At 39.5% G+C, this 23,106-nt stretch overlaps 2 protein-coding genes across 2 annotated transcripts; one reads left to right on the top strand and one right to left on the bottom strand.

Moving 5' to 3' along the window:
* Positions 1 to 51: 51 nt before the first annotated feature.
* On the bottom strand, positions 52 to 4,798 carry birc7 (baculoviral IAP repeat containing 7). The gene is made up of 7 exons (XM_055046348.1): positions 4,187 to 4,798; positions 3,528 to 3,627; positions 2,784 to 2,865; positions 2,588 to 2,633; positions 1,738 to 1,947; positions 523 to 588; positions 52 to 385 (listed from the first exon to the last, which is right to left on the bottom strand). The coding sequence occupies exons 1-7, from the start codon at positions 4,677 to 4,679 to the stop codon at positions 186 to 188; spliced, it is 1,197 nt and encodes a 398-aa protein (XP_054902323.1). The 5' UTR covers positions 4,680 to 4,798; the 3' UTR covers positions 52 to 185.
* A 1,546-nt stretch (positions 4,799 to 6,344) lies between these two features.
* Positions 6,345 to 15,429, top strand: LOC129370327 (YTH domain-containing family protein 1-like). The gene is made up of 6 exons (XM_055046249.1): positions 6,345 to 6,771; positions 7,538 to 7,562; positions 9,460 to 9,539; positions 10,118 to 11,767; positions 11,907 to 11,951; positions 12,914 to 15,429. The coding sequence occupies exons 1-6, from the start codon at positions 6,745 to 6,747 to the stop codon at positions 12,938 to 12,940; spliced, it is 1,854 nt and encodes a 617-aa protein (XP_054902224.1). The 5' UTR covers positions 6,345 to 6,744; the 3' UTR covers positions 12,941 to 15,429.
* Positions 15,430 to 23,106: the final 7,677 nt, after the last annotated feature.

The raw sequence follows: 23,106 nt of genomic DNA on the forward strand, positions 1-23,106 counted from the left end.
TAAAAGTCTTGGGAGTTATTTTAGGAATGTAATGATGACAGTGCACAAGTGAAACCGAAAATTTTTATTGAATAACATTATAAAACCAGCACTCCTTAGTTTTTTTAATTCACTGAAGATTACAGGCAGCGCAAATTCAAGGGGAAACTGGAATACCAGTGAAGTGGCAGTTTTTAACTACAGCCTTAAGACATAAAAGCACGAACACTGCCTCTGATGACAGCTCTGCAGATGGGGCAGTGACGCAGGCTGGCGGCACAATCGCCACAAACCACCAGGTGACCACAAGGGATGAAGACGATGGATACCAACTTGTCCATGCAGACTTTACAGGTTCTCTCCTCCTGCAGCTGCCTGAGCAGCTCCTCGGGACTTTGATCCTTTACTGGTGAAAAACACAAATGAAAAAGTTCAATTGTTTGGAGAAAAATCTGTGACTAAAACATCAAGATAGGTAGAACAGTGAAAAAGCAAAAAATAAAAAGCCAATTCATTATAATATGATTTTACAATCATGCAGACCTCTCTTTGGAATTGGTGTCTCGGTCCTCGTGTTTCCTGCACTGGATCCCAGGCTTCTTTCTTGCTCTAAATTGAACAAATTTAAGACACAACATAAACAGCTTTCATTAAAATTGAGTGTTTAATTTTGCAGATGGTCAACGTTGTATTTCTACATTATTTTACTCATTTTAAAATAATTCTGAAGTTGAAATTCTCCTTTCCAAAAGTCCACTTTATTTAAATTTGATGCAAAATCAAATATTATATATTTGTAATAATGTTTATGCACAGCAGACATGATTTTTAAACCAAAAGTTGTGAGATTGTGATGTTTAGTTTGTTGCAAAAGTCTGAGCTGATGCTCTTTATTTTCTTTCCCAAAAGGTTTCTAATTCAATATCAATGGGCTGCCTTGCATAAGCTTCTTGCTAGAGGTTTAGAAGAAGACAAAGATGCCTTGGTTGGGGAAAGCTATGTCAGGTCCTTCAGTTTATACATCCTATCACACTGCGAGTATTAATGTGTTTTCTCATTTTGGATTTTGGCTGGATTTTTGCTTCTCAGAAGAATGATCGGCTATGAAGAAGGTCTGATCTTGTCTTAATATATTTTTACTTTCTCTTGAGGTGGTTTTAATGACATTCAAAATATGCATTTCTGTTATTGAAACTCATAATTACTACTGTTTATATAACACTCCATATTAGTTGAAAAACTTTATGCTGTAGACGTCTAGAGCCTGCTAAGTTTCCCTGAAGCAACCCCATAAGCAGATGTCAGAAAAGGTATTCCAGTTTTCTATTGCTAAAATGTTTTGATTAAAATTGCATCTTTAACTTTATTGGAGATTAATTGCACTTCTCGACTTTCAGTCTTCTCGACTTTCAGTTGGCAGAATATATCTACATTTTTTTAATTTGTACTAGTTCTGATTGCACGGGTCAACAAAAATAAATGTCAGAAGTAGCAACTTGAAGGGGGAACATATTTTTAGAATATATATTGTTTTGCTCAAAAAGATGGGATTTCAACAAAATCATCAGTGAATTTGCAGAACTCTGAAAAATCCATCCAAGTACAACAGTATTTTCTATAAATAGTAACATGTCTCTGTTCAACAACAGAGTAAGAATAAGCTAAAAAAGAAAAATCAATTACTCATATAAAACAAGGCCAAATCTCCAAAAGCACAGTAGTCTGGTAAATATTTCAGGATGTTTCCATCTCTGTTACCTCTGCTGTTTGGCCCTGCCTGCCTGTCCTCCTCTTCTGCTTGCAGAACATCAGTAACCAGCTCAGACACTGAGGTGTAGTACTGGCCTGTCAGCAGATACTTGGTCTGAACCAGACTCTCCACCACGCCGGCTTCAAACCCCATCTGCAGCACAGTCTGCACAACAGGAGAGAGCATGGCTGATGAAGCTCCCAGACCTCCGACCATATCTAAAGAGTAAGACAGTAGGAAAAGAGAGGAAAGTGACTTCAAACTAGAGACCGAATACCATACTGGCTTTGCACACGACCTGACACATTAGATGATACGATATCACACAAAATCGGGATAGATCGAGGAAGAGAAAAACAGAAAGCGTTCACCTTACTTTTTCGGTAGCAACATATTAAATATTTTTTGCTGGAGTACTGTTCTGTATGCCTGCAGAAAATCTGATTGTTATGGCACTTTCTTCATTTCATGCAATGACTGTGTGACTGCACTCAGTTAAACACCCTGTAAGGCATTTAACAGTTGCAACAGTCCTTTTTGGGTGTTTATTTTTTATTTTTTATTTTTATCATGTTTCTGAAAGCAACATAAAAGAAAATTAACCTAGTTTATGACAAATCAATTTTACTTTAAGGTTAATTTGAGGCTTAAAACAGAGATTGTGCAATACTTTTTGTCAGCCAGAAAAGCAACAACCTGTGAAGTTGTTGCTTTAAATAATCAAGAAATTTAAATAAAAAAGACATGTTGAAACTTTGAATCTGGGATCAGACAGTAGGGCCACCATGTGTTTTTTTTTTTCTTTTCTCTCCATTAATACATGATTTTTGTACCATTTTCAATCTTGGTAATACTTACCATTTCTGCCACCATCATCTCTGCCTGTGGACATCTGTGATCTTCCCTGGAAGCCAAATTTTTGTTTTTCAATTACAATGAATTAAATTAGTTATTTAAGTCAATAAATAACAAACAGGGATTTATACACAAGTCTAATGCTTTCATTTATCCATGTAGTTTCAGGCATTATTAATTAAAGGGATATGACTCTTACCATAGTATCACCCAGGTGGAAATGAGCATCCTGGATGTTGCTGATGTACTCCTGCCCTCGTGACTGGATTAAAAACTCACATCTGAGGAACGTAAGAAGGTTGCTTTTAAGATAGGCAACAGGTATGGTCCCTTAAAAAATCCCAGCGGGAGGCTTAATTTTAAAGTCAAAGGGAAATAGCACATTTAAAAAATATATATAAAAACTTGAAAAACGTGATATGCTTTTGTATTCATTCCCTCTCATTCTGATTTTCCTAAGTTAAATCAATGTACCAAAACATGACCTTCCATCTAAATTGTAAGGCTGGGAAAGAAGAGGATTAATCACTAATTCAGCCAAAAGCCCTGCCTTATCCTCGAAGAGATTTCAGAGATCTGCTGTTCGGATGGGAGATTCTGATGACAGAATAACTTGTTAGTTGTTCCCTCCTCAAATCCAGGCTTTATGGGCCACGAAGATGAAAGAAACCTATCTGAAGTCTCATTTCTGCCACAAGGCATGTAGGAGACACAGAAAATGTGGTGTGGGTGCATGAGATCAAAATGTTTTCGGCTGAAATGCAATATGACAAGTGGAGCAAATCTTACAGTAGACATAACACTGAACACACCGTTCACACAATGTCACATGATGTTGGCAGAATTATTGATTTATGAGCAGTGGTTAAATCTTATAGGTGTCATTGTGTATAATAAAAATACACAATATTTTCTCATCTCACTGATACAGCCCTCTTGATACCTTGGAAACCACTTGGCATGTTCCTGCCAGGGGTCGTCCCCTGGCTCCCAGTTCCTCAGTCCTCCATCACAGAAGAAGCATTTGACATTGTCACCATGACCTGAGATAAAAAAAAAATTCTTTAGACCAAGTTTGATTGAACAAAGACTCGCTAGATTTTCTAGCTCTGACTAAACTTTCAAGCTCTTATAGATAAAAAAAAAAAAAAACTCTTCTGTTATCTGTATTTCTAATACAATCCGAATAGAACTGCTTTCTGGTTCAGATTGTCAAAGAAATGTATCTCAAGAACCAACGGCTGCATTTATTATATAAGTAAAAATGTATTCAAAATTTCTGACCCTGCCTCTCCCAATCTAGAAGACAGTAATAGGAATGACAGGTTTGTTTTAAATGTTTTTTAATATTTTATCAATTTGAGTTCTCACTCTATGTTGCCTAGCAGCTCCTGTTTTGTCCAGTTTGTTCTGTTCACAACATCCTGACTCAGCTGGAACTATTGTAGCATGAACTCTCACATAGAGGAGGTCACTGCAGCAGTCAACATCTACTGAAACCTTCTAGTGGATGCTTATTTTTTGCCCGAAAACTCCTAAGGAAAGGAGCTCCTTGAAAATGTTCTAGTTTAGTACTTCTGATAGGGAATTGATAGTAAGTACCTGTGTAGAAAAACCCTGCTTGGGCCAGAACATCTGGCTGCACCAAGGCTTCAGTGGGCCAGTTGTGGAAAGTGGTAAGTCGAGAGTCCTCTGTCTCCATCTCGGGGTATACTGCTTGTCCAACTGTTCCCTGATCATCCATAGTCATCCTCTGAAGCTGACTCAACAGCTGGCCATCCACAGAGTCTGAGGAGCCCACCGCCAGTGGAATATTCCCCACAGTTCGACCCTGTATGAAGCTGCAAGTAGGGAAATGACGCTTATGTTCAACGGCTGGGCTGTCACCCTGCTCCCAGAACCTTAAAACCCCTCCACAGCAGAAACACTGGACTTTGTCCCCAGAACCCAGGAAGAAGAAGCCCATCTTAGCCAGGTCTCCTGAAGCCACGGGTGCATCTGCAGGCCAGTTCTGGAAGGTCCGAAGTCTCTCCACTTCCTCCCGCATCCGAGGCTCCTCAAGGATGTGCAACATAGTACCCCTGTCATCCGACATTCTGCAGCATGTGGGCTTTTCTCTCTCGTTTTGTCCTGTGCCAGTCAGCCCTTTCGCGGTCCATAGTGGAACACACACTGAAGGTGAGTGCCGAACAACACCTGAAATAATATGATGAGCAGCGGGGTCCTGTGCAGCAGCCTACATGAGAAAGTTTTCTAGAAAATCCTCCAACTGCCAGAATGTACGCTCATTGATCCTTGATTGAATGACACGCCATGCCTGTCCTATGGCTCCACCTCATGGGGAGAAGAAAAGAACACAGTAAACTAATATAAATTAGTTCATAATTGTAAAGAGAAAGGAAAAGAAAATATGTTTTTCAAAAGTGGTGAATAAAAATCTAATGAACATGAAAAATTGTTTTTCATGTATGTGTGTGGTTTTGGCTCAACTGCGTTTGTGTTTATGAGACAAATAAAATAAGGACCTCATGGGTCTTGATGACATAGTTTTAGACTTAGAAAACTGCTCTCCTCCGATTACTATCATTTGACATTTAATTGGACTTCAGAATTATTCTGCCTTCAACCAAAGACTCCCTGTGATTTGCAATTATGCATATCGTGCATATGTATAAGATTTATTTACTCAAAAATTGCATCCAGATCTGATAATTGCACATGAGATGATTAATGATCACTGTGGCCATATTTTACCATGTGTCATTTTCCACACAAGTCTCACATGAGCTGATCTTTCTGATATAAGAGGGCCTGCAGGAAACCACAGTCGGCTGACATCTCCTGGCCTTGCTTGCACTCAGATACTGCAGAAAAAACAAACAAAAAAAAAAAAACACTAAATACTGCACGCAACACGGTTGAGCAACAGCTCAGCTGTGTGCAATAAAATACACAATTAAAGTGACGAGTAGAAATAGACTTCACAAAAAATATTTTTAACACTACTCGTGTGCAACACTTCTAAAACTACCATAAATTGTATTATCTTTACATTTATATATATATATATATATATATATATATATATATATATATATATATATATATATATATATATATATATATATATATATATATATATATATATATATATATATATATATATATAGCCTGATTTTGTTATTGTTTGTTACTTATTTGAATTGTTGTCATTTCCTTAAAATGCCCACATTTCCTCTTAAAGTTATATTTTGGTCCATTTAATGGTTCAATTTGTAAATATTAAATGACTGATAAGTTGATCATTTACTCAGTGCTTGAGTAGACTTTTTGCCAAAATACTTTTTTTACTCTTTAATTGTAAATTTTTGGATGTCTATTCGTTTTACCTTTACATGAGCAAAATATATTGAAATGGTGCTACTCTTATTTGAGTACAATTTCTGGGTACTCTCCCCACCTCTCCTAAGAGCAACAGTGGGGGGAGGGGGGAGCATGTTTTGATAAAACAACATTAACATGAAGCATAATCTGTTGAAAAAAAATGTAAATCTCGGGATTTGGGGTTTGTCATTGGCTGTAATGATCAAAATGAATATATGGCGCTGAATGTAATGGAGATTACCAGTCCGAAATTATTCCAGTTCATTGATATGCGCTTGGATTTGTATTATCTCAGGCTTCTGTGGTTATTGGAGAAGATGCTGAAAGTTTTGCCACCCCGCGGGGGAGGACGTGCATTACAGCGACAGCTCAGAGCCCGGATGGAGCAGCCATTGGGGAAGTGTGCGGGGCTTTAACGTAACCGAGGAGTGCTCTCTCTGTGGAATTAAAAAAAGAGACTAAGTGAGAGGCGAACAGAGACATAAATATCTAAGATCCACAAGGTGCCACACGACGAGACGCGCTTAACCTCGGAAAAGCCGAACTCGGACTGGAAACCTTTGGGATACAGAATCCGTGGCGTCTGTCTTGAACTGTGGAAGTTGGGAGAATACTCAGCTGAGCCTGCGCTACAACTACTAGCCATAAGCTAAGCGGCGCTGTTAGCCCCGAAGCTAACTCCAACTGAGCTGTGAACTTGCTTGCAAATCACGGGGGTTGAAATTCAGTCACAGGCTCAGGCTCCGTGAGAAAATCAGGGACTTGCTTAATGAATTATGTCTACCACAAGCATTGACCCTCAGGTATGAATGACGACTTATCTCGCCAGTTGAGAGCTTGCGAGCTAACTACCTGCTAACGTTATCGATTTATTAGGCTATGGCTAGTCCTCGGAAGTGCTAGCTAGCCATTAGCGTTGCCATGTAGCTTGCGAGTTGGCTGCATTCCGTGAAAATTACCGAGGGTTTTATTGACGTTTAAGAGAGATGACATCTGCAGCTCTGCATGCATCACGTTGTCAGATGTATCTTTTACAGAAATCGTGTGTTTTGCAAGCTACACAGCTGCAAAAATCCCACCACTTGATTTGGTAAAACCTAAAGCTAGTTAACGTAAACAAATTTACATAATGGCATAAGATAACTTGCTCTTTAAACAGTAACTTTTAGTGGAATGTGTTTCTGTGTCTTTACCGAGAGAAATACCCTCTGGAAAATATGTATTCATGTTGCTTTAAGAACCACTGGCGTTTAGAAAGCCATTTTAAGGTTGCTGTGATGTAGAAGTTGTTACTGAAGTCTGGCTAGCATTAGCCGGCTAGTTGACTTGAGATGTTCAGAAAATTCTATAATATTCATTACTGCTGACAGTAACCCACCCTAAGCATCGTGTTTGTCCACTACAGATTACGTTTTATACATCATATCCTGCATAGTCTCTCTAATGACAGTGGAAGACTGGTGTCATGAATATTGATCATATCAATAGTACATGTTCTTGATATAAAGTCTTAATTACTAAAAATAACATCGTTTCTTGTTTTGTTTTTCTGGATCAACCCAAACACAGAGATCAAAAGGACAAGCGTCTAAAGGTAAGTGGTGACACGATTATATTAATGTGGCAGCCCTATTTAGTTTGCCAAATAATACAAGTATTTTTTTTATTTTAATTACTTTTTTTTTTAGAATTACAATAATGTATTTAAAATTTGTCAAAGTGGTAATGGACATATTTTCTGTATGAAAGTACAAATAAAAAAAATTATCTAAATCAGTATGTTGACAGCACTTGGAGTTGTCCACTGAAATTAATCTAAAAGCAAAAATAAGCTTTTCAATCATACCAAGATCATGTATCTGAAAAGCTGAAATTTTAGGGTGATTTATGCCTCTCAATTTCTATTCTAACAAGTGATAATTTGTCACTTAAAAATAATATTAAAAAAATGCTTTTTTTTTTTTTTCCTTTTTGTTTCAAAGTAGCTTTATTCAGACTTTTAACATACATTTTTAAAATGTGGTTTTAGTAGTTAATCACACGATTCATTGACTTTCACACATTTTGTTCTGCTCAAAGATCAAATTTGCTAGTGTGAAATATAGTTTAGTTATAAAAACAGTAGTAGAGAGCGTTTCCCCTAAAACCAAAAATACATTCCTTTCCAGAAAAAATATAATGGGTTGAGCTAAAATGAAACTAAATTATCTGAGGGAATCTGTACCTGGCCCGAGTTAATTATGCATCTGCCCGTCTATCAAATCAAATGTGTTTAATTGATTTTTAAAAATGATACAAATCTCAAGGCAGATCCTGCATATACCATGGCTTTCATTATCAGAAATGGGAGGGCATGAAAACGAATTGCATTCTGGGCATTTCTGTTTTCACTGAAAAATCTCCAAGCTTTAACCTGCAATAACAAATTGTTTTTGAGGGGGCGTGAAGCCAGGAGCACAAACAGGAGCCACAGAACATACTTTATTAGACGCACACGTAAAATGTTTACCATATGTTAGTATTTTATGATATATCCTAATGCAAGTTTTTTTGTTTTATCAAAGAAATTGAATATTTATGGCCTTTATTGTAGTATTTTTTGTTAACGGGAACTATTTTGTTAAACTATTTTAATTAATTATACTACATTAATTTATGAGTTTGTTAAGTGGACAGAGAGTGGTAAGAGGGCTGTTGTAGATAAATAAAGTATCACAATATACAACCACACAGTAAATAGATATATACATTTTAATTTAGTTTTATGTGTTTTTCTTCTCAGAAACGAGCTGTTAGATTAGATTATAGTTAAAACGGTAGTCAGTTTTTGCTCACATGCTTTGTAGGATGTCATATTTTATCATTTTATTATTAGGATTATTCAATTTGAATGTGTCCTACTGAAGCAAACCTTTTAATCTGATTATGTGTGGCATTATCTCTTTATGGGCTAAATTATAACCAATAATTTGTTGCTCTTCATTATGATAATAAGTATTGGAATTTTAACATTGTTTATATGTTGTTAATGTAGTAGAGGGTTAGTTAATTTGACATTGTGTATATTAAGTCATAATAGGGTAAAACATCTGAGACTTAAATAATTGTCAGATGAATCTTGATATTTATGTGTAATATTTGTATCTGTTTTTGCTTATGCAGAGTTGTTTTGGAGGTTCTGTAATTTTATAGCATCACAAGTTTGTGATACCTTTAAAATTAATATTTTTTTTGTCTTTTGGCAAAGACAAAAAATGTTGCTGATAGCATATCAAAAATAGTTTCACCTCGTAGTAATGTGATGTGGTTATTTCAGTTGCAAAGAAACAATAAAAAATCATTCATGTGCTGCATGCTTTGTTAGAAGCACCCTGTGTCTTCATGGGGTGCTAAATAACCTTCTCTGCCATACCTCATTTAAAACATCACTCCATCTGCCATCATTGTAAATTCAAATTTGCTTCTTTTTTGTATTTTTGTTATGTTTGCAGTGCAAAATGGTTCACTGCATCAGAAGGAGACTGTCCATGACAATGACTTTGAGCCATACCTTCCTGGTCAATCTACTCAGGTAAATCATACTTTCAGTGTTGTTGGGGTTTTTTTCTGGTTATTTTCATTATGAAATCTCACAGCATAATAACTGTGAGCTGATAATTCTTCTGCTTTAAGATTTATTCAAAACAGTCATTTTGCTTACATGTCAAAACCAATAGACACCACAAGGTTTCCCCCGGAAACTGCTAAGCTGAGTGGTAGGGGAACATTTGGTTAAAAGTTATAAACATTCAGAGATGCACGAGCAGACATCATAATTTGAAATAATAATGTGTGAGGCCAAAGGGCAGATGCAGAGATAGTGAACTTGGTTTCTCACCTCCTCATGCCCAGTTCATTGCACCATCTTCAAACCGAGTTTAATCTGTCCACTGTCACAATTATTCGTATGTAAAAAGAAAAAAAAGAAAAATTCTATTTAAAATAAACAAACAGCGCTCGTTCCTGGTGGGGGTTTGGGGGTTGGGAGGCGCAATTACAGCCTGTTGGCTCACCAGGCTTATAATACACTGGGGGAAACCCTGTACCATATTTTGCCAGTTTTAAATTGAGCTTCTGTGTCACTTCTTTGTTCATTCCATCTTATTTCAGAACAACAGCTACCAGTCTATCACCGATCCCTACATGTCTAGCTACTACGCTCCCTCCATTGGATTTCCTTACCCACTGAGTGAGGCTCCCTGGTCCACCGGTGGGGACCCTCCAATTCCTTACCTCACACCCTATGGACCTCTGAGTAATGGAGACCACCACTTTATGCCAGACACCGTGTTTGGCCAGCCCGGAGGACTGGGAAGCAGTATCTACCCCCACAGGTTTAACTTTTTTCCTGAAAACCCTGCCTTCTCTGCGTGGGGCACAAGTGGCTCCCAGGGCCAGCAGACTCAAAGTTCAGCTTATGGTGGCAGCTATAGCTATCCTCCCAGCTCCCTGGGGGGCACTCTGGTGCCTGACGGTCAGACAGGGTTTCACAGTGACACCCTGAACAAAGCTCCTGGTATGAACAGTCTAGAACAGGGGATGGTTGGGCTGAAGATTGGAGGAGATGTCACTGGTCAGGGGTCAGGAGTCAAGGCAGTGGGGTCTGTGATTGGTGGGCCTGCAGTGGCAGCCACAGGGAATGGAGCCACACCGATAGGAATGCCTCCCCCTAAGCCCACCTCCTGGGCTGCCATTGCCAGCAAGCCTGCCAAACAGCAGCAGTTAAAATTGAAGGTGAAGCCAGGGATGCCCAATCCAGGGGGGGCTCTGCCCCCACCACCCATAAAACACAACATGAATATCGGGACCTGGGAGAAGGGCCCAGTCACTAAAGTAGCCACAGCCCCACTGCAGCAGCAGCAGCCTCTTGGGCTGCCTCATGGCATGCCACCTCAAGGCCCCATGCAGCAAGGACCCATGCAGCCCCCACCTCCCCAGTCATTAGTGCAACCCCAGATGCAGCCTATGGCCTTACAGCCTCAGCCGCCACACCACCAGCACCATCAGCCACCACCTCAACCCTACCAAAACCACACCCAGCCACCTCAACCCCAGACCCGCTGGATCGCGCCACGCAATCGTAACCAAGGCTATGGGCAAGGTGGCCTTGGCCAAGATGGGAGTGGCATGATGGGAGTTGTTGGTGGTGGGAACAATGGCCCCTTAACATCTGCTAGTCAGGGACCTGGTGTAGAATCCCACCCAGTGCTGGAAAAGCTGCGTGCCTCCCATAGCTACAACCCCAAGGACTTTGACTGGAACCTGAAGAATGGCCGCGTTTTCATCATTAAGAGCTACTCTGAGGATGATATTCATCGCTCCATCAAGTATTCCATCTGGTGCAGCACGGAGCATGGCAACAAGCGGCTGGACTCAGCCTTCCGTGCAATGAATGGAAAGGGTCCAGTGTACCTGCTGTTCAGCGTCAATGGCAGCGGTCATTTCTGTGGCGTGGCAGAAATGCGCTCGCCAGTGGACTACGGGACCAGTGCTGGTGTTTGGGCGCAAGACAAGTGGAAAGGCAAGTTCGACGTGGACTGGTTGTTCGTTAAGGACGTGCCTAACAGCCAGCTGCGCCATATCCGCTTGGAGAACAACGACAACAAGCCAGTGACCAACTCCCGCGATACCCAAGAAGTTCCTCTGGAGAAGGCCAAGCAGGTGCTGAAGATCATCGCCACTTACAAACACACCACCTCCATCTTTGATGATTTTTCTCATTATGAGAAGAGGCAGGAGGAGGAAGAGGAAGTGCGCAAGGTGGGTAAAGCCTTCTCACTGTTTAAATTAACCAGCTGCTTGAAGATGATGTGCAAACATGCCATTTATAAAGATGCTGGTTTCTAAGAGGCTAATATTTTTCTGTTTTTGTCTATTTTTTTTGCTGTTTGTTTGACAGACTTTTGAACCTGCTCAGATACAGAACCGCTCTCGATTGGATCAGGTAAACATCTGCTAGAATTTCTAAACAGCGTCTTTTAAAACCCCAATAATTTTTATTTAATATATATTTTAAAGGGAGAAAGAAACTCCTCTTTAAAAACTTTTTTGTGTTTTGAATAGATACATGTTGCCTTTTTAAAAATATTGTCTTAACATAATGTTCTTGAGCCTTGAGTACTTTAACATTTTGTCCTTTTCCAACCACAATCATCTGTGTATTTTACTGAGATTTTATGTGATAGTCCAAACTAATTAGGAAGTGGAAGAATATGCTTAATTCATGGGAATCCAACATTCTCATCGTTTTGTGTTGGATGTTTCCCTGCTCCGACAAACGTGAATGAAGTGGCCCAACTGCCTCCTCAGTAGTTCATCAAGACCAACAGAGGCCATTTCTTCAGTTCAGGTGTGCTAAAACTGGAAACTTAAAAAAAAAAAGAAGCTAGACACAGTGGCTTTGAACATAGCTATTACTTCTGCACTACACCAATCTAGTCTCTATGAATGATGATGGTCATTGGAAGTCGAAGCAGCTGGAGCCAAAATAGGGTGACGCCAAACATGGAATAAAGTGGTCTATTAGATGAGAACAAAATTAACCTTTTTAACCTACTAAAATGAAAGTCTCTTACGTTGATGTGCCAAGCTGGCACAGAGACCCCAAAAGAGTTTGAGGCTGACTACAGCCAAAGTTAGTTTTACAAGGTATTGATTTTTGTCGAGCTTAAAATAAAAGCACACCACACACACCACTTTGACATCACTAAGATAGATGCATTTTGGTCCATCACATAAAAATCCTGACTAAAATACATTGAAGTTTATGCCTGTTGTGTGAAAAAAAAAAATCTAAGGAAAATAAAGCTCTCTTAAGGGTCTCTTATTTAGGGTTTTATGATGTCCTGAACTCTAGAGTAGTACATTTACCAGTTTGTCTAACGTATTTTTTTCCCTCTCAAACAGGAGCGCCAAAACAGGAATAAACAATAGAAGACATTTATCCTCGGCTTGATCATTTACAATAGGACTCGATTTAAAGACAGAAGAATATGAAAATGCAACCAAGCCCCTCATTTCTGTTTTCTATTTAATCCTGGTGAACGTTTCTTTGTTTTACTTTTTGTTTTGTTTTTTGACCCACCAACCACCGATTCTTGTGCGACAATAATAAGCTGATTAAATGTTACCTAGCAGCCACCACACTCTAATTTTTTAAAACATGTTTTTATTCTTGTTCCATCTTGTTCTTTTCTCTTACTGGATGTTTTTTTTTTTGTTTGTTTGTTTTTTTCTCTCTCTTGCTCCCGCCCCTCCTCTCTCCAATTGAATCAGGGTTTGACTGCCACTTTATATTTCAGTACAATCAGGAACAGACGTGTCATGCCCCTCTGTCTCCATTTGGGGGCAGCATTGCCATGCTTTATAGGTTTTATCTGTGCCAACAGGGTTGAAGGATCCTTAAGGCAATGTTGGGACTTGGAACTGGGATGACAAAACTTAAGTGGTTTAACTATTTTTCATTCAGATCAACAAAATCTCTATTTTTTGGCTTACTACTGACAATTTTCATTTCAGAAACTTTTTTTCTGGAGCCTTATTTTTGTTTTTAATTATCAGTGACTTGTCAAAAGAACTGCTCAAACAGTGACACTGCTGGAGAAATCAGGGAAAGTGTGAAGTCACACAGGACTTAAGACATTTCAGAAGAGGAAGGGCTTTTGGAAAGAAACAACAAATATGTCCTTCACAACCAGAACTCTCACCATTTAAATCAAAAATTGTACTAATGACACTTTCACAGCCCTCTTTTTTTCTTTCTTTTTTTCCCTTTTTTTTTTTTGTAAAATTTCTTTTGATGTTTGTCCTGAGAGCGTCGTCTTTGTGTGTTTCTACTACAGATTCCGCTCGTCTTCACAACCTGGTCAACCTGAGCAATTTGTCAAATTCACCATCTTGAATTGCTTTGTTAGAATTACATAATGATGTAACTGCTATGTTTAATGAATTTTATGCTCTTGTAGTTTTTTTTGTTTCACAAAACAGGGGAGAGGGTTCAAATATTTGTCCATTCACCGTCATTCTGTCTTAATCCTTCGTATTTTTTTTTCTCTGTTTCCTTGAATTTGGTTTTTGCTAATTCTTTCATGTTGGTCGTAATGCTAAGCTTTAACGTAGGAGTCTATATATTCACGGAGAAAGCCTAAAAATGTATAACCTAAAAATTAATGTAACTGATTTACTATCAACTAAGAAAAAAAAAGAAGAATGAAATGTGGTTTCTGTGTGTTTTTTGGTTGTTTCAAATATAGTTTGTTTTAGCTGGGATCTACTGATTCTGATACAGCAAATTCTGAATTATGTTTAAAAAAAAAAAAAAGGAAAAAAAAAACCTTTGGGGAACTAAAAAAATATTGAGATGTATGTGCCGATGCATGGCGAGCTGAAATACAGTGGGTCTGCTGAAGATGTCTGAAAAGAAGGTCCTCCGTGTGGCTTGCGTCTAAAGGTGACAGTGCTGTTTTCTCCCCCCCTCCTTTAGCACATTTTAAATAAGAACACAGTAATTTTCAAAAAGAAATCACAGATTTTCTTCCCTTTGATCATGTGATTTATCGAAGTATCTCTTTGGCTGCTGTGATGCAGAGAGAAGCCCCCCGAAAACAGATGTGCTGCTGCTTTCACTTTCCATCTTTTGTGTATTTTCCAATCCTGATGTAGCCTCAAATGAACGAAAACCTACTTTTCAGATTCTATTGAAAATGTTCTTTTTTTTTTTTCTTAATTATTCAAGATGAAACGGATAATATTGTCACCTGTGTGGATAACTGTGGCCAAAAGGAGATGTTTGCGTATTTAGCTTATAGACGATGTATATTCTTCAACCCTTTTTTGTTTGTTTGTTCTTTTTGTTTTTCTTGTCTTTACCCTATTATAAAAGTGAAATGGCTCAAGTAATGCACTTTACAGAAGTTGCCCGAGTATGAACTGTAAGTTTCAGAGAGGAAGTAAATTTGTGATGCTGCCATTGTGTTCTTACCCGGCCAGTGTGATCACCTCTCGTAGCCTCTGATCTTCATTATCTTTGTACTTGCACTAACCGATGGCTAGGTTGATTGAAGCAATATAGGGGACATGCGCGCGCCCTCACCGCCACCGCTCTGACATGCAGCGGAGGGCAGAGGTGAGACGTTAAGGACGTCACCGAGGACTTTTATTGCCTCTGGAGGTGGTAGCTGGTTGGGATTAAAGTACAAGGCTTACATGTACATTAAGGATAATTGTAAGATGTTTGATGTAAGGGGGTTGTCGGGTCGGCCACAGATTTCAGCACTGCAGAAGGATCCATTATATGAAATGCTAAACCTCTGATTTATCTAAAAGGCCACAGCTGTAGTGGACACAACCTGTTCAAAAGGATCTATCTTGGTTTTTCTTTATAGAAGAATTCAAGCCTTAATAAACTGTTAGTTCAGAAATCACTTTGTCTTGCTCTCGTGAGTCCTCTGAGTTCCTTGAGAAATTCTTACAGTGACCTTATCCAAATCAGACTAGCTTTGCAGGTCAGCCTCTGTGCTAAAATGTCCCTCAAAGGTTTTCAAGCTAGGAATAATTTCCTTACTTTGCCTGTCCATTAATCCCGTTAGCTTCGCCCAAGATTCTGTGTAGACGGTTGTTACCGAACCTGGTATGTTGCTTACAGTTTAAAGACATTTCAGATTTGATTAGATTTATCAAAAATATTTTTAAGATGGAACAACAAAAAAGTCGATGCATTTTTTTTTTTTTTTTTTTTTGCACGATTTTGTTTCCGATTCTCAAATGTAAAAATTTGTTTCATGTCTTTATTTTTCCCCCTTCATTTTGCTGAACTGGCACTCTCCATGGTCCTGATTTAGAGAAAGAGCAGTTAGCATTCTTCTGTCACAAAATTAACTGAAGACAGCGATACAGACTGAAAACGTTTTGTGGTATTTTACATGTGGGCAAGATTTTCTGTCCGAACTGAACCATCATAAGGTTAAGGCGAGGGAACTATCTGCTGCAAATGATCCAAGGTTGAGCATCTCTGTAGAAAGTCAAACTGGTGCATGCACGTTTGGTTTAGAACAATAATGACAAGTAGCAAATGTGGCACATCTCACTCTTTATTTCTGACATGTTAATTCAAGACATATTAACAAAACAAAAATATATCATATTATGTATGCAGGAATTACAACCCACATAATCTACATATCAGCCAAAATGATATGTCAGAACTACTGACCAAAGGAAACACGTGTCACTATTTTCTGTTTGAAAGCTAAAGCAGGAAAAAAAAAAAAAAAAAAGCTGTGAAAGGTTATGAAAGTGTGACTCTCAATGTCAAATCTGTCTCTGAAGATTAGATGCTCTGTTGTCTTGCGCTTGGTTCAGAAACCTTTAAAATGTAATGCTAAATCCAAGGTTGCATTATTTATTTTTTGCTTGGCTTTTCTGTCAATAACTGAGTCGCCTTCAATAGATTCCTGAGACCAGAATTTGATGCATATCATTTGAGCTCACTTTTTAGCTGCCATCCTGTTTTCAAGGAGCATGGTGTGTAAATAACCGGCTTGTGGCTGAAACATTCCTCACTGCAGCATTTCTCAAAACCTTTCTTTGGCTTTATTTTGTTTTTGTCCGTACACTTATGAAGTTAATCGCCCTTGCGTAAAATATGACATGTCGCCAGGTCTTAAACTCAACGGAACAAAACTTGACTTGAATGTTTTGACAAATTAATTAGACTTTTCCCTAGGCGCCATTTATATTGCTCCTTTGCAGCGGTGCACCTGCGCACACGCACTGTGAGACAGGCGCCTGTAGATGGCATTAAATCACTCATTGTGATGCATGTTGACTCCATCCGAATAAACACTGCAGCCGTTGTCAGTTTGTATCTTTCGTATAGTCTCCTCGGCTTCTGCTGTGGGCCCTGAGCTCTGAGCCACACACACACCCACACACACACACGCATACACACACAGAGGATGTGAAGGAATGAAACAGCCAGAAGATGCGCTCCACACTCAGCAGCAGCCTGCAGGCTCGGCTCATGCCAATGTGCGAAATATAAAAAATGAAAAAAGCGACATCTTGCAACTTTACATGCATGTGAGCTTCACAAATAAAGATCATTCGCCAATGTTACAAATTCAATTGACATTTTCTTTACTGTTAAACTAATTCAATAAAAAGCTTAATAAATAAGTGGCACGTCTGGAACTCTTACAAATAAAGATCTTCGAGACTTAACTAATATGTAAACCTGATACGAGCAGCTGGCCACACCTGAAGGTCCGTTTGTTTTGGAGAAAGCATTCTCCAGATCCTATATCACGCTTTTTAAAATCTGCGCATTGCGTCCATCCAGCCCGAGTAACACACACACACACTCACTCTCTCTCTCGCTCACACACACATACACCCCTACACACACACGCGAATGACCGGATCTGCACGCGCAACTTGCTTTCCCCGTGAGCGCATCCACGCGAGCCGCTTTGATTGTCAGTGGCGGGCCTGTTCCTGAGGGATGAAGGGTCAGTTACCCTGCGGCCTGAGATTTTCATTTATTTATTTTGTAATACTATTATTATTATTCTAGGGAATAAAACGTGGAAAGGATGCTGTGTAGATTCCTCTCTTGGCATTCACCGCGTGCCTTAATTGTATGGACATTAAATCAAGGTCCGCTGTGAACACGCAGAGTGACAACCCCTTTTAGGACCCCGCTGATGGGCGCGGGATGAAGCCAAGCGAGCCTCCTCTCAAACCCCACTTCCCCTCTCCCCCCCAGCACCCCGTGCGACATCTTCCCCCTGAGGAGGATGCAAGACCATCATGCCGGAGATTTAAAGAACAGCTCCAGGTCCCGTGTGCGCGCTCAACTATATAGGCTATACAGACGCATGCACAAGAAACTAAAGCCGATTTGCGCCGCAATCACGCGCGCCTCGTTTAGACACTCGGATCTAAAGCGGATTTACAAAAAAAATAATAATAACGGACGCGCTGGTCTCCTGCAACTCCGCAGAGTTCACGTGAGGGGAAAAAAAAAAATCGATATTGAATATCACTGCGCCACAACGCGAACGCAAGCCTCCCCACGTCTGAGTCGCTGCCTTACAAAGCTGGCGGCAGGGGGGGGGGGGGGGGAGCCGGGCACATATGCAGTTGTGCGTCTTTACGCATCTCTTTGCACGCTACCTGACGAGGAATGACAGCTGAAAGCTATTTAATCTCCCGATTTCCTCCTTCCCAATAAAATGCACATGGTCCAGGAGCACAAAGAGAAAGCTGTTAAAGACAGCAGCGCAAGCGGTGGCGCGTTATTAGTCTGAAGCCATACATCCCACTGCGAAGAGAACTGTATGTTCCATTCAACTTGGCTTGAATGCGGTTCCTTGCCTTGTCCACGATCAACGCCCTCGGACGCACACGCACGGTGCCTCCTTTCTCCTCTCGAGCACCTGACACGACAGAGTGCTATATTCTCACATTATGCTACAGTATAAATCTTCAAGCACACGTCCCTACAGCCCGGCGGAGACTGAAGCGGTTTTATTCTTTCTCTCTTCAAGGTCGGAAAAAAACAGCTCCTCCATCTGCCAAAAAACAACAAACAAAAAAAAAAAAAAAAAAAAACATCCACGCAAGATGTCAGTCGCTTCCGTTCGGATTCGGCTCTTTAATCTGACCCATTTCGAGTAAAAAATCCAGCCCTGGTCGCATCCCCCCCGCCCCACTCTTCTGCTCTCCTCTCATCCCCCCACCCCCCTCTCTCTCTCTCTCTCTCTCTCTCTCTCGTCGTCTCATCTCTTGCGGGCTGTGATCCACTGTCTCCCAGATTAGAGCCCCCCTCTCTTCCCATCCTAGACAATTGCGAGTCTCTGCTGATTGGGCTTCGGCGCAAGAGGATTACATGGGCGCACAATGACGTCATGGCCCGGGTCCCAAGCCATCCCCCATCCCAATCACCCCCCCCCCCCCTCCTCCCACCCCCCATTTGAACCAAATCCTCATCAACCTCAAATGTCCTTGAAACCACCTACCTGACTTTCTGCAGCGCGACATGCGAACATGCGTCGGTGCCGGCTGCCTGTAATCAGCTTGGTGCAGCCGGCAGTTTAATGCACCGTAGAAGAAGAAGAAGAAGAAGAAGAAGAAGAAGAAGAAGAAGAAGAAGAAGAAGAATAACAAGAAGAAGAAGAAGAAGAAGAAGAAGAAATACCGCCATCGTTTTGTGCACCTGCGCGTCTTAATGGGTTATTTTTGTTGTTGTTGTTGTTTTCCTTTTTGTTTTTTGTGCATTTTTTCCCATTCGGTGAATATGTTTGATAATTAAAAAAGCTGAACAAAGCGCCTCCATTATCATTTCAATTTAAACAATATATGTGTTAAACCGGTGGATGGCCTTTGCTTTGAGAAGTAAATCCACAACTGACCTGCTTTGCTGTGTTAACCCAAGCACTTTCTTTTGTTTGTTTGTTTATCTTTCGGTTAATCGTTACTTGCTGCTTGAGACCTTGCCCACACTGTCCAGATGTCAAATGCTCAAAGTCAGAGTTTGTTCCTCTCAGGCCTGTGACGCCTGAGCTGTCGGGACCACAATCACGTGACGCTACAAAGTATATGACAGAAGCTGATAATTTGAACGACATGGAAATAAATAAATAAAATATGTATTTCAGATGCAGAATATGCAACATAATGTGCTGCACAGTTATGGCATGAGTCTGCTTCAAGGAAATGCATTTCTTAAAGGCTTTATATTTAACCTTTCCACTAAAATTGTCGGGTTTAAAGTCCCAAATGAATAATGTTTTTTTTAAAATGCTTACAATTTTATTTGTTTATGTAAATCAAATTGAGGGCATTTTGCATTAAAAATAATTACATCACACAGTTTTTATACAAAGTACGTCAATGTATATATATATACCTATGTATTTTTTTGTTTTCAATAAAATAATAAATAAATAAATAAAACGACCAATTACTCTGACTCCCTGAAGAACGCATTTCTTAAATCAACAGAAGCTCTTGAAATAAAACCGCAGCGTATTTGCATTGCGCGTTTAAACACAGTTCCAATTAAATCCCATCGATTTCTGTCCCGGAAGAAAATGTCAGTGGATTTTCAAATGTTTCTCTTGGCCTGCGCCTACACCTCCCACTGCTGGCTGAACAAAGAGACGGAGAGGAAGGACTGTCAGCCCGTGCTGAGGGTGATCCCTCTGCTCGTTGTTTCGCGCTAACTGAGGCCATAGAATCGCAAATGTGGCTTCCATACAAATGCACAAATTAACTTTTAAAAAAAGAAAGAAAAAACAAAGAAGAAATACATATTGCCGTATTTAGGCCTGCACCGCAACCTGCATCTCAAAACGCCCCTTGCTGCATTTACGTTCTTGCAAAAGCAATCCACTAATTCAGTGTTTGGCCTAAAAGTCTGTTGGTTCCTGCTGCCAGAAAGTATGGAAAAAAAAAATACAACAGCCCGAAGCGGCACAGCTGCCAACTGCTGCAGGAGAGGCGTCTTCTTTACCAAAAAAAAAAAAATGTCTATACTGATAAATCCACATCGGCTTGGATTCGTTATCCTTTGTTCAGCGTCTTACTGCCGTCCAACTCTGCGCCATAGCCTGCTGCTGGCTTCTGCTCCACTTTTTTTTTTCTTTTTTTTTTTTTTTTTTTTTTGCAACCGAAGGATAATATATAAAAAAAAAAAACTGCATGCAAACGCAGAAGCAAAACGCCTAAACCTGAGCCAGACGTTGGTCCGTGTCCTTCCAACCTGCACGACGATCCGAAGAGAGACCGTGCAAGCGGGTTGCAGTTGCAGTTTTTTCCTCTCTTCTCGCCTCTCCCTCTGCGGAGCTGCGCGGCCTCCACATCTCAAGCTGAATGAAGGGGGAGTTGTCCCTGTGCATTACAATGACATTCAGGGCCCATTCATTCAGCCACTGTCTAACGGTCTTTGGACAGCAAATGCACCCCCATCGGGGGGTCTCAGCCCCCTCATTACCCCCAATCCCAACACGCAGCCCCCCACAAAAGCCTCAACAAAAGACGAGAGGAGAGTCGGCCCCAGTTGTGCGAGCTGCGGCCCCTGGACTTTTGAGGAATGCTGGGAGCATTTTTCCCCCCCCTGCGCGTCTGAATTTCATCCAGAAACGTTCAGTTTCAGCACAAGCTTTTCGAAATAAATGTATTATCGTAGTCGAATGCTTCTTCAGACTCCACACCTTCACCTTTATCATAAGGAGAGAGGTCCTGCAAGGTACTTTGTGTGCACTTACAAAAGTTATAAAAGTTGATGCTAAACGAAGGAAATCATTTTTAGTCTCTAACTTGCAGAAGATAATCTGTGGAATAATTGATATATCTTTATATACTTGCAATAAGTCTCCCTTTTTCAATATAGACTTCATCAATGTATCCAAAACAGTACAACAGTGTAATCTAAGCTACAATGCTTTAAAATTAGTATTTTAAAAATTTCAAACGTAGTTTTTTTTTAAATGTATTTAACAGTGAGCTTATTCAGAAATATTATTGCCCCCCCAAGAAAGAAAAAAAACCCCACAAAAACCCCCATCTATAAATAATAATAATAATAATAATAATAATAATAATAATAATAATAATAATAATAATAATAATAATAATAATAATAATACAAGTCGAACTTTTACCACAGTCAAGTTATACCACTGGGGAAACATGTTTCCCAGGAAAATCATACGGATTTCTGAAATGTTGTTGAAGGCCCGAATAGGCACAGCTGGGCATCCGCTCATGGGGCCATTCATCAGGAGCAGAGAGGGTCAGGGCTGCAGCCCAGTGGGCAGCTCTGCACCATGTGCTCGTTATGCAGAAACACAACCTATATAACACAACCCACATTAACATTAAACACAGAGAAAACATAGTCTGAGTCATAAATTGTTTTCACTAAAACAATTTATATATATATATATATATATATATATATATATATATATATATATATATATATATATATATATATATATATATATATATATATATATATATATATATATATATATATATATATATATATATATATATATATATATATATATATATATATATATATATATATACTGCAATAAGTCTCAATGTATCCAAAACATTGAGACTTATATATATATATATATATATATATATATATATATATATATATATATATATATATATATATATATATATATATATATATATATATATATATATATATATATATATATATATATATATATATATATATATATATAAAAACTAAATTCATTCTCCAGGATATTTAAAGCAGTGGTGAAGTTTGTCAAAGAGCAAATCACCGGCGCATTTTCAAAAAAAAAAAAAAAAACTCCCACACTTTCATACCGGTGCTGCTACATGTTTTGAGAGGCGTAGAGAGAGGTGTAACTTTGCAAACATTTCTTAAGTGTAGAGAGCCAGAAGGACCCTCCAGCATTGTCCACCACGAGAAAGAGAAACACATTGACAAAGGAAGCCATTGTTCCCGGTGAACAATTCAAGGGGCCTAGTAAGCTGTCCTCTGCGATCAGGCAGCCGGCCGCTGATCTGAATGCAAGGGGCCACTCTGAGGAGAAATTGTAATATACGGCGAAATATACCGCAAACACTGGTCTGCATAACAGCCCGCAAGCTTCTGGACACACACGCACGCACACACACACACACACACTCAGTGGACACACGCAGAGAGGTGAGTCTGGACATGCAGGAATCGTCCATGTGCTTTAGATGGAGCATGTTACACCTGCTCACAGGAGTAATCATCATTATTAATTTGTACAGCCTCTGTCGTGCCTGTGTGTGTCACACGTTTTGCAGTAAATTTATCACCAAATATATATATATATTTTTATTCCAACCCTTGTACTTAGGTGTGCTCCTGTTAATGACTTTAGAAGTGTGCAAAATGAAGTATACACTGATATGTACTAATATATACTGGTATGTAATGTAGAATATGATGATAAAGCGTTAGAAAAATAATCTGGACTTATTGAAATTTACATTTAACACCTGCTCAAAGATTGTTTTTGTGGAAAAAATAGCTTATTGTATATGTATATAAT

This window comes from Poeciliopsis prolifica, unplaced genomic scaffold (genome assembly GCF_027474105.1).
Source record: "Poeciliopsis prolifica strain line A6 unplaced genomic scaffold, Auburn_PproV2 SCAFFOLD023, whole genome shotgun sequence".
In the NCBI taxonomy this organism is placed as follows: domain Eukaryota; kingdom Metazoa; phylum Chordata; class Actinopteri; order Cyprinodontiformes; family Poeciliidae; genus Poeciliopsis; species Poeciliopsis prolifica.

Coding starts and splice junctions, on each gene's coding strand:
- birc7 (XM_055046348.1), bottom strand. CDS start 4,679: ATGTCGGATGACAGGGGTACTATGTTGCACATCCTTGAGGAGCCTCGG. Junction 3,628..4,186: donor AGCAGGGTTTTTCTACACAG/GTACTTACTATC, acceptor TTTTTATCTCAG/GTCATGGTGACAATGTCAAA. Junction 386..522: donor GACACCAATTCCAAAGAGAG/GTCTGCATGATT, acceptor GTTTTTCACCAG/TAAAGGATCAAAGTCCCGAG.
- LOC129370327 (XM_055046249.1), top strand. CDS start 6,745: ATGTCTACCACAAGCATTGACCCTCAG. Junction 6,772..7,537: donor CCACAAGCATTGACCCTCAG/GTATGAATGACG, acceptor ACCCAAACACAG/AGATCAAAAGGACAAGCGTC. Junction 9,540..10,117: donor TTCCTGGTCAATCTACTCAG/GTAAATCATACT, acceptor ATCTTATTTCAG/AACAACAGCTACCAGTCTAT.